The 12,316-nt window shown below is 42.6% G+C and overlaps 1 protein-coding gene across 1 annotated transcript in view; it reads left to right on the top strand.

The window, feature by feature from the left end:
* rngtt (RNA guanylyltransferase and 5'-phosphatase) overlaps positions 1 to 3,539 on the top strand; it is a 144,865-nt gene extending 141,326 nt beyond the window's left edge. The window contains exon 16 of the mRNA XM_050058235.1: positions 3,129 to 3,539. Coding sequence (XP_049914192.1) covers positions 3,129 to 3,295 — 167 coding nt within the window. The 3' untranslated portion in view covers positions 3,296 to 3,539. The remainder of the gene's footprint in view (positions 1 to 3,128) is intronic.
* Positions 3,540 to 12,316: the final 8,777 nt, after the last annotated feature.

Raw genomic sequence — 12,316 nt, forward strand, 5'->3', positions numbered from 1 at the left:
GAATTGAATTGATAGAAGAAGATAGAAAAGATTGTCCTGAATTATTGAGCTTTGGGTCCTCAGGCATGCTGTCGTGCAGCTCCGGAGCCCAGATGGCAAAAAGCACCTTTTATCTAAAATCCAGACAGATAGCGCTGCATCTCTCCCCAAGCTGATAACAGCACTGTGGTTTGTGTAGATGCCAGCAGACACTCATGTACGTGTTGTGGGAATCATGGAATGTTCATGAATGTTCTGACTGGCTGCTACCGTAGTTACCTTAGTTACTGTTGCTATGCCTGTCAAGCTTTGCATCCTAGTGTGTCACATGAGCAGATTAGAGTAAATCAGTCAACATTAGTAAGATTGAAATGGGACTTTTAACTTGCTACCATTGAATTTGTCAGCTGAAATGACAAATGTAGCCACTTTAAGCAGCTGCAGCTAGCTAGCTAATTTCACTAACATTCTTAGTTGGCTGAAAACTCTTAGCTCTGAAGTGCTCAGCAGTGATCTGATCCTCTTGTGACCACACCCAGCTGTGATGTAGCTTGGAACTATAGTGCCTTGGTATGTCAATAGAGACAGCCCCTTACTGGAGGGAAAAACAACGCTATCTGGACTGCGTTAAACAAACCCTGGTCCGCTTCCACAGATAGTTTGGTTCATTTGGAGTGGTGTGAATGCTCATTCGAATATGATGCGGACCACCCGAGCAAACCCTGGTCCGCTGAAAACTGGGGGTCTCGGTTCACTTGCAAGTGAACCCTGGTGCGGTTTGCATACAATGGTAAATGCAAATGGATTATCTGGCAAACCAAAGAGAGGCAGTGACATTAAGCGCATTGCATTTTGGTGTTAGGTGTTTTTTTAGTGACCAAGCCGGCTGAAGTGAATGGATTTCCGTTTTTGGTCCTTGCCAATTGATGAGCCAGGTTTTCTTCTTCCTCATGCTGTTTTTCTTCTTGGTCAGTGGTTGTTTCGGACAACACCGCCCCCAAATGAGCAGCTGGTGTAACTGCGTGACATTGTCCAGGTAGTTTGGTCCGCTTTAAAACGTGCAGTGTGAAAGTGAACCGAACCAAATGAAGGTGTGAAATTTTCCGGCATTCCCCGCCCAATCGAACCGAGTCCCCTGGACCATCCTGGTGTGAATGCGCCCTAAGAGGACAAAAATGAACGCAGACATGAGGCATCAGCAGGCAGAATGAGAAAAGTGTTGGATCCGGACACATAGTATACCATAGGCAGCAAGCATTTTGCTTATTTGGCCAGACAAACTGTAGAGGTTGAAGCTAACTAAGCTTTACAAGGGCTGATTTTGATCTTTGTTAGCTTAAATGATTATCTTATCTGGTGATTTGTTCAAATAGCTGTAAGTATCAAAGTATTTCACTTTGTGGCGGCCTCTAGCTCAGTGAGTAGAGCGTCTGCCCCATGTAGGCTGAGTCCTTTGCAGCAGCCCGTATTCCATTCCAACCTGCAGCCCTTTGCTGCATGTTGTCCCCATTTTTTCTCCCCCTTTCCTGTCACTCTTCAGCTGTTCTATAATAAAGGTGTGAAAAGCCCAAAAAATAATCTTTTAAAAAAAAAAAAAAAGATTTTCACCTCTGGCCATTTAGTGGGATCATTAGTGATGTAAGGAGAAGGGACACTGATACAGACTGACAATATTGTTTTCGTCAGTGTAACTCTTCCTCTCTGGTAGACGTAATGTGTTAGATAATCCTTTGACATGCTGATATTTTTTTTCTCACAGTTTTTAGGGAGCTCCAGGCATTTTGTCAGCGTTTCAGCCCTCAGTTGCCTATTATGGCGCTGTTTGTCCCACCCCCAGCAGTGGGCGTGGTTTTCAGAGTGTGACACGTTGTGCTCTGTCTCTGTGAGGAAAAGGCACATCGTCACAACTAGTTGGCAGCAAAAGCAGTATTATATTACATTATATTATATTAGAAACTTGATTAATTGTCTTAAACATGTATGTGATGGCTGCATGCATATAACAAACCATTATGATGTTGTAAAAAATACATATGACTGCAGCTTATAGATCGCAGGTATAGCGAGTAACTAGTTAGCCCTAGTATTATAATACAGTAAAAATGAGTGAGATCAGACTATTATTTTGTTCTAACAACAACAATGTGATTAGATTTGTGCTTTATTGCTCATATATTGAAACATGTTTCCCATTTATAAGAGGACATTGTTTGAGAATAAAGACTAACCAATGTGTAATACAGCATTGCTGAATTATAAACTTCCCCCGACTCCAATAACAAAAGATGCTAACGTTAGCCTCTACTTGAGTAGTATAAACCATTCTGGACTTTGAACAGGCTTTAGCAAGACGTTCAGTGTGTTCAGTGACACTCGCATAATACAGTTAAGAAGCTAACTACGCTAACAATTAAGTTGCTGTGAGCTGTACATTCTCCACTTCTAAGTAGAAGGTAGAAGATGACGTTATCTGGGAGCCTGATAGGGCAAACCTCTACCTCCTCTGGGCAGCTGTCTCTGTGTCTGCAGCTGCCTGTACCAAAAAGCAGTGTGAAAGCGAGGAACGCTCACTCTGCAGCTAAATCTGCTGACCAAAACCTCCCCAGAAGTACACTGCACACTCCGACTGATGATTCGAGTTTCGGAATTTCAGGGGGCAGCCGTAGTTTTTACACAGTGTGAATATTTCACTCCTGTACTCAGCTTTTTTAACACCAGCTGTAAAATTAAACACAACATAATGTAGTTAGCTAATATATGCTAACTCTTGGCCTTCAAAGTTACTACAGTTGGTAGTAAGCTAATTAGCTGGGCATGCTAACGTTTGGAGCTCACGTTAACGTAAACACACTGTTGCTGTCGTTTTTTTTTTTTTCATGTGTTTGTTTATTTTAAGGGTAAAAAAGAAAACACCTTTTAACTTACTAAATGTCATCAACATGTGGAAAATCCAAAAGTTTGACAGACTTGCCGTATCTAGCTACAGTTGCTAAGCTATGTTTGAGGTTTTGCTAGCAGACAAATGTGTATTTATTTTTGGTCTATGCTAAAATAAACAAAGTATAAATTGTCTGTGATCCAGGATCCTGCAGGTGTCTGTCACCATGTCTGCCGTAACTTCCTCCTGTGTTTGTCCCGTTTCTCTGCAGCTGTGTGTAAAAGCATCCAGGAGCCCGTCACGAAGGAAATCCTCTTGGAGTATGTGGACCGCTGTGCTCAAGCAGTTCAAGCCCAGAACCGGAAACACCCGCCAGACCCAGACTCTGAGCTAATGCCCCCTCCTCCTCCAAAGAGACCCAACCGGGCCATCCCATAGCCCACAGCTGGGCCTTCTGGACTGCTCTCCAGTCACAGTGTACATCTACATCACCAGCCACATAAACCTCCCTACAGACAACAAACATTTCAAGGCTTTCTTACCCTCAGCACATTTGCTTTATCAGCCTGTACATGTAAGGACCTGAGAAACCTTTGACTGACTGCCTCAACGTCATTCATTTACCTTGTAGACTTCTTTGTAGCTTCAATTGCTGGTGTTCTTATTAAAATGAAAAACATGATGCTTAGTTTATTTTTTTGTTTTCCTATTTATCTTTTTTAAACTCTGAGCTATTTATGAACAGGGATATTGTTACGGCTACAGAGCGACCCCTGACAATGCAGACCTTGTTTATGTTTTGTCAACTAGTTCTTTATTTTTATCAAAGGAGGAGTAAACATCATCAACGCTGCATCTGCTGTCTGAATGTAAATCTCAAAACAACACTTCAAAATAGTTTGCCGCATCAGAGATCTCATTCAGATTAACAAAAAGCTGCATGTGTTTTCAGTTTACAGAATAATGTTGCTGCCAGTGTTGGACTCATAACGTTCAGTCAGGAGTTTATCCAAATGTTTTCATATAGAAACACGTACAGATTAGATCTCAGCTCTGTGTCTCATTAGGTTTGGTCCAAAGGAAGCCCATCTGTGTGGACTTTTGTTTTAAAGGCCACACAGGTGGGCGGGCAGATGACAACATGATTACACAGCCTCAACAAACCAACTTCAAAGCGTAGAAACCGCGAAATGAAGCTACAGATGGGTGACACATCAACATAAACTAACATAAAGTTTCTTAGTGAGATGAATAGTTTTAGTTCTCTTTGAGTCTCTGAGCTCTGCTGGAGGGGTTTGAAGATGTGATGGAGAGTGCAATCTAACAAGTCTGGCAAATAGGTGTAAAATTGGGTCTGAGATCTGGTGGTGAAAGGCCACATGAGCCAGACAGACTGATTGAACCATTCAGTGACTCCTTGTGCCCCTCGTTGAAATGTTTCATCAGATAGCGTTGCTCACATCTTTTACTCTTGTCATCTTGATCCTTCGTATTATGTATTGGGTACATGTCACAGTGGATATGCAGAATCAGAAATTAATTTTACTTCATTGTCTTCATGTGTGTTTAAATTGTAGACTGCATATAAAGATGATGACTCAGCCAGAATATCTGATATGGGCTCTGTCGTCAGCGCTGGTGACGTCAATTGGAGCCACAGTCTGCATAGTAGTGATCAAAAGTGGTTCCCAAGGTATCGAAGTCCAGCTCGTACACTTGTTCATCTCAGTCACAAGTCAATCAAAGCTGTCAATTATGACATCTCACCCCTAAAAATGTATTCGATGTGTACTTTGAATTTTTAGTTAGGCCTATGTCCCATCCGCTAACATGGAGGGGGTGGGGTTTATGACCTATACAGCAAGCAGCCACCAGGGGGAGAATGAAGAAGTTTTGGCTTCGCTTTTGGGAAGCTTTCACGTCGTCGCGCTTTATCATACAGCCTTTGGTTGAGAGAAGGTGATTTAAGAGTTGTATTTGCAGTTTGTTGACTTGAAAACAACTCGTGCAGCTGGGTCGATATTATCCACACGGACGCTCTTTTTTAATGGATGTAGCTTGGGGATGTCAGTGGTTAACCGACAATAATATTTTTGATTGGATACATAGTCAGGTCTGTAGGTTAATTTAGCTACTCTCCAGTTTACTGCACTGCACACCACCTGGTCTGGTAGAAGCTAGCTAGCTAGCTAACAGCACTGCGCTTTTGGCCATTACCCCTGGTAACGCCATCCGCCAACATCCGCCAACAGTGTTGCTATAGAAACATTGTGCTCCTAGCTCTCTCTGGTGAGTAAGCAGATCAGTTTTTAGCCATAAAACCCTTTAGCATGGTTAACTCATATTAACCACAAGTAGCACTGTCAGCACAGCTAGGGATACTAACATTGTAAGCAATACTGAAAGGGTTTAACAGTTCAAAATGAAGCTGCTTACTCACCGGGGCAAGCTGGGGGGGAGATCGGAGGGTGGGCACAATGTTTACTTCCTCCATAGACACAACGTTACCAGCCGTTATAACCGAATGAGCAGCGCCGCAAGCTAACTAATGTTAGCTCCTTCCTGACCCAGGTGGGGCACAGTGCAGAACAACCGAGGAACCAGTTGAGAACAGAGGGTGGGCAGTGTGCATGTTTCCACATGTTAACGTGGCTAGCCAGCTGTCTGTCAGCAAAGCCAAGAGAAAATAAAAGGTAAGACATTTACATTACAAAGCATTAAAGCACCTCTTAATAGTGCAGCACTAAAGCTCACTGAGTCAATGGAGTGGTAGACTAAAAGGAAAAGCCTCTTGCATTAAATGTCTTTTTTTTCTCTTAAAAATTAACCAGTTAGTAACCGGTTAATGGGTGTCAGCCTTTTGAAATTAACCGAAACTGACGTCCCTAATGTGGATGTGGCTGGCTGTAGACCCTTTCAAACTTGTCAACATAAACATTTTTAATGGGTCCTTTTGTATTTCCTGTTTGGGTGGTTTGCAGCGTACGTGAATGACAGCAGCTGACAGGAAGTAAACACGGACCCAAGCAGTTGCCTAGAAACAGTATGTAGAGAGGTAAACTCCCTCCCCTTCCAGTGTGCCCAATGGGACTTTATTTCTGAAAAAAATATGTATTCTGGTCAACGGCGAGAGACAAATAATTTTTTTATTGTGTTAGAATTGTGCCGTGAATTAAACACATGATGATTAAAAATTTAAAAGATGATTTTACAGGTCAGAAAGTCAGTTTTAACTAGTACCATATGGTTTTGTGTGAAACTGCTCCATGAATTACATCTTCCGTCTCGCAAAATATATGTCACTAACTTCGGTAACTTAGCTATGCTCCACGCACAATTGTAGTGTTTTTTTTTTTACCTGATATGTTTTATCCATTGAACTCCTGGTCTTATGATCACTCAACATTTTTGATGAGTGTCGCACACCTGGAAAATTTTGTTACGTCGTTAACACCATCAAATTCAACTGCACTCAGGGTTGTACGTGCCTGGTCGAGGCTGCACAGACATCGGCCACTATCAGAGCCAAGTGCTGCTGATAACGAGAACTGTAAAATGTACTGTTATCACCGAATACCAAAAGGAGAATTTTTAGCACCTCTTCTGACGTTGTCACACGTAATAGTAACATTTAAAGAAATTTAAGGCTTATGTCACATAGACACAGCTGTTCCTGAAACAAATTAATGAGGTGATAATCTCTTTCCAGCATCTAAAACATCCATTTCGCCCACGGCTGGCTAGCTAGCTAACTTGCTAATTCCACCATGCTTTTATTTTCAGTGTTACAGTGGTTACAGAAGTTGAGCCAAACATAGTTGCCACTGATCTGATGATAGCAATGTGCTTTCCTACACTGTGACAAGAGCAGCGATGAAGCATTAAGTTTAATTTTAACTATGTAGCAGCTGGATAGTTAGCTAGCTAGCTAGCTTGCTAACTCCACCATGCTATCATGCTTCACTGGGTACAGAAAGTGGGGGATATAGTACACTACAGGACTGTTGGCATCCATGGCTCTGTCAGCACCTATTTATTGCGAAAAAACAACGTTCAATGGGGAAACACTAACACTAATGTCATCAGCAGGCCCATACGAAATCTGTGCCCACATAACTCCACAGATTTTTCACAGATCTTAGGAACATATTTGCTGCTTATAAAACTCGGAATACTGTCACTGTCTCCTGCGCCTCCTTGTGCATGTGTGTGGTAGTTGTGTTTTGTATTCAGTTAGTGTTAAAATTAAAATTAGTGGTGCGGTGTTCTGCGTGGTTCCGCAGATCCATTTTGGATCATCGCTGAAAGCAATTACAAAATAAGCAGATTCTGTTTGGGCCTGGTCATCAGTCACTCCGGTGTTACTTCATCATTCACCAACAGAGTTTTTAGGGCTGGCCTTGCCTCTGCAGTCCAGCCAAAACCACATATGCTGCAGGACACTTGTTTGACAGTTGTCTGTGCAGATTACACTTTACTAAACACAACAGAAATCGACTTGGAGACAACTGAAAACCTTTTGCTAAAGCATAAATTGAAAACAACACACAGGTTAATCATTTCTGTTGAGCGACACTTGATCAAACTTCGGGAGCCTAGAATGAATTAGTTGCGATACATCAACAGTTTTACGACAAACTGTGTCTGTCCTGACTTGCAAAATAATCTTTATAATTAATTTATCTAATTATCTTTATATTTTCCAAACAGCATATGTGTAATTTATGGTACAATACAAATGTGATCAAAAACATTTTTGTCTCATCCTTGACTGCTTTACATATTTTTCCTGCGATAACGTCCCATAGTGGTCCAGTAGAAGGAGAAGGAGAAGGACTTTGCTTCTCTATGTAGGAAGATGACATCTCCGTCCCTATTTCTGTCTACAGAGCTCTGATTGATATCTAGGGTTGCAGCGATGTAGTGGTTTCAACGTATACCATGATATAGGCTAAAAGTTGATGGCTGTCGTAAATAATTTCCATATCTGCAATATTGGGGGAAAAAATGCAACTGGACGGAGAATCTCCCCTTTATTTGCGTTATTTTAAAAGGGGAGATTTTTTACACAAACTTTCATTGACAAAATGGTTTCAATAACAGTAATAAAACGTTTGTGCAACCAAAAGTAACCCCTCTGTTTTCAGTCTTTTAAGGGTCATTCTGACTGATAACATAAATTCTGTAATACCATAAGACAGCAATATTTTCTGAGACCTTTATCGTACCGTGAAAATCTCATAGCGTTGCAACCCCAACTGTTTCTTCAATGGGAAAAACAGCAATTTCCACCTACTCCTAAACACACTATCTTGTAGTTGACCTCTGACCTTCCTGTGCAGATCAGTTAAATGACGATGATTTCCCAACAGATTTATAAACATGCTCATCGTTGCTGCTTTATTTAATCCCATAGGAAAACCTTGTTGCCAGGGAACATTTGAATTTTTTTTCTTACCCTGGTGCCCACGTTGTTGCCTGTTGCTAGGAGTGTCGCCCATCTGCACTGTTTATCACCCACTGTAGTGTTTGTAGAGATGATTTACTTGGCAGCTCTCACATGCTGACTGGAGTGTTGACATTCTTTGGTTTGGTTTAGACTGTGTAATCAGAGCAAAATAATGTCTCCATCAGTTTAATTTATTATTTATGATGTTGTTTTTTATGAGGGACAATTTCTCTTTTTAACCAAGGGTGGATGATGCTACAGAAATGATTCAATGTTGAGCGAATATTTCTATTTCTGTCTGACTAAAAAAAAAGTGTGCATTTCAGAACAATTGTGTTGTGGAAGTTTGTTTGAAATCTGTGTTTCTGCGCCTGCATGCAGTGAACCGGCGTATATTTAGAGTCAGAGTTTGTGCTTATTTTAAGATTAGGGTGACGACAGTGGTTAGTCATGCAGCGTGGAGAATTTAGATCAGAAGTTAGGGAATAAATGTAAGTCAGTGGAGTACAACACACAAGGGTTTAACAAATCAAGCCTGTGTGTATGTGTGTGTGTTTTGAGTTCCTGTCTGTTGGCGCCCGGGGCGACTGTTCTCCTTATAGCAGAGATAGATGAGCTGTACTCCCAGGGCTCTCTTCCCCTCTGGCTGCACATGAAAGCTGGCTGATTCTCATCAAAGCCTCTCTCACCTTTTTGTCGTGAGGTTGCTGCCGCTGAGACGTCGCCTTTCTCATGCTGCAGGTGCAGACACATTTATATCAGTTTCTCTCTTCCTAAATTCCATTCACTTAAATTCATCCTCCATCCTCTCAAACCGAGATACTACTGTAGCTGCCTGATCTAATAGAACCTGTTTTATTCCACACCTCCTTCAGCGAAATGGTCGTCTTTTTGCAGGGGCTTCTACATATCCCTCCTTGTGAAAACACTGCCAGGGTGGGAGCTCGAGAAAACACACACAAACACATAAAAAGGCAGATCCAGAAACATCAATAAATGTGTTTTCTCTTGGTGCCATCGAGTGCAGAAGGCGCAGAGGGGAGCGACTATGGATCTGGGAATGTAAACACACTCTTTGCATGAGCACAGGTGGTGCAGCGAAGATTATGAGGCTCGCTCCGTCTTGGCTCAGGTGTTTAGAGGCTGAAAGCCACCGAGCTCCATGGCGATATTAAATCAGCACAGACGACTTGCAGGCCATTATCATCGCAATATCATCTGCATTTTGAATAATGCATTTATGTGGCTCTGTCTCTGTGGTCGGAGGCACAAAGCTTTCTGTGCAGCTCAAACCAGCGTGTGTGCTGACACACAGTTTGTGCCTACTGAAACTACACCTTATAATATCTTACCTTTTTATTGTCATATTGGAAACGAGACAAAAAGTCTTTATTAAGATAGAATAATTCTGTTACACATCGCCTTTCACATGCTTGTAAGATCCCTCTTAGCTTAATTCTTAGGGTGCTTTCACACCTGCCCTGTTTGGTTCGGTTTAATTGAAGTGAAATTTGTTTGCCCCCTAAGTGCAGTTCGTTTGTGCAGGTGTGAACACAGCAATCACACTCAGGTGTGCACCAAAACAACCAGACTGTGACCTTCTTGAAGAGGTGGTCTCGGTCTGGTTACAAATGAACTCTGGTGCGGTTCGTTTGTGGTGAGAACCTGTTCCGACCTGGATCTGAACCAACTGCAGTCACATGACACATTGTTTGGGTTAAACATGAGCATGTTACAGTCCTGGAGGATTATTAATGTGCTCCTCCTCCTGTACTGCCTTAATATGCACATTCAGCACATCCAGTGCATCAAAACATTGTTTTCTAGTTGGAGCCGCGCCTCGTTTTCAAACTGTATGGTTTGACTAAAATGAACAATGACAGCAATATAGTCCACGATGACCAGCGCTAAAATCAACCTGCGTAGTTGTCCCTCCATTGTGACATTAGAAAGTGTTGCATTTATCTTGCAAGTGTACTCTTCTTCAACGTTTGTTTACTTCCTGGATTTTTCCCACATGGAAATTCTGACCAATTAAGAGCAGCTTTCTCACGCAAGGCATTTGATGTGGTCCGCTTGTAAATGCTGCCGTGAGAACACGGACCAACTCTAGGCAATTATGCAACTTTGTGACAAAATTAGTCCCTGATTCGGACCAAAGCAAGACGACTCTAGGGCCCTTTTTAGACGACAACGGTTTCTCTAAAAACAGAAAAGTCTGTCCTTTTGCGTTTTAAAAAACTTCTGCTTTTATATGACGATGTTATTGAAATGATCCCCGTTCACACGGAGCCGCAAAATCTACTGGAAACGCTGTAGTATGCACGCCAGGCCAATGGGTGGCAGTGACGCCATGCGCCTGCGCTGAAGCACCTTCCTCTACAACGCGGTGATTACAAACCAAAACAAATAAGACACAATGGCAAAAGCATGCACAGATAACTTTGTCAGGATGGACGGACACAATGGCAAAAGCATGCACAGATAACTTTGTCAGGATGGACGATGAGGTGGAGTTGCTACAGTAACAGATCTACACTTCACTTCAAATCAACAGGGTGGGCAGCACAAACAGAGCTCGGCATTGTTGTTGTGACGGTCGACTTTCTCGCGCATGCCTAGTGACTGGAACCGTATTGCGCATGTGTGAAAAAGCAAAGGACTGCCCCAGGCATCATTTTGGTAACGCCAAGCGCAAAATATAATAAGTAGGGATAAGATGATCTTGATCATTTAATTATAGGTATCAAAGTAGAAATCTAGTAATCTTTTGTTGTTAACATAAATATATGTTTTATTCATTTCAAGTTAATTCAACATGAACTTCTAGTTTAATTTTCAGATCACAGACACCACCAATATGAAGAGACATACAGTAACATGTTAGCCGACATCACTACAGTCATTGTTTTAGAATTGTTTGAGAACATTTTTTATGATGGGAAAAGACAGAATTCACATCAGTCCTGACCCTGTACTGCCCCTGGTGCAGCAGTGATTGTACTGGATGGGAGATACCACAAAATTTGGCTTTGATCTGATATCAAGCACTACAGGGACAGAATCACTGATATCTATAACAATACTGATGGAGACTGATGCACTTTCATGTAGGGGAGAGCAGTGTGTCATGATTTATGAGGTGAATAATCAGTTTTCCAAAGTCACAGCTAATGATGACCATTTACAGTTTGGAAATGTAAATGCTGAAGACCTGATGTGACCAAAATGTTAATTTAACGACAGTCCATCCATCCATCCATCCATCCATCCATATTCATCCACTTATCCGAGGCCAGGTCACCAGGGCAGCAGGCCAAGCAAAGCACCCCAGACATCCCTCTCCCCAGTGACGCTTTCCTGCTGGGGGATCCCGAGGTGTTCCCAGACCAGATGAGATGTATAATCCCTCCAGCGTGTTCTGGGTCTGCCCCGGGGCCTCCTACCAGTGGGACGTGCCCAGAATACCCCTAACAGGAGGCGCCCTGGAGGCATCCTGATCAGATGCCGGAACCACCTTAACTGACCCCTTTTGACGTGAAAGAGCAGCAACTCTACTCCGAGCTCCCTCCGGATGTCCGAGCTCCTTACCCTATCTCTAAGGCTGAGCCCAGCCACCCCACGGAGGAAAATTTTGGCTGCTTGTATCTGCAATCTCATTCTTTCATTCACTACCCAGAGCTCATGACCATAGGTGAGGGTTGGGACGTAGATGGACCAGTAAATCGAAAGCTTTGCCTTCTGGCTCAGCTCTCTCTTCACCATGACAGTCCGGTGCAGCACCTGCATCACTACAGACACTGCACTGCAAACCGCTGATCCATCTCACGCTTCATTTTACAAGACCCTGAGATACTAGAACTCCTTCGTCTGAGGCAGTAACTCCCAACCCAGAGAGGGCAATGCACCGTTTTCCGACAGAGAACCATGACTTCAGATTTGGAGGTGCTGACTCTCATCCCGACAGCTTCACACTTGGCTGCAAACAGTCCCAGTGCATGATGGAGTAC

This window comes from Epinephelus moara, chromosome 12 (genome assembly GCF_006386435.1).
Source record: "Epinephelus moara isolate mb chromosome 12, YSFRI_EMoa_1.0, whole genome shotgun sequence".
NCBI classification, from domain to species: Eukaryota; Metazoa; Chordata; class Actinopteri; order Perciformes; family Serranidae; genus Epinephelus; species Epinephelus moara.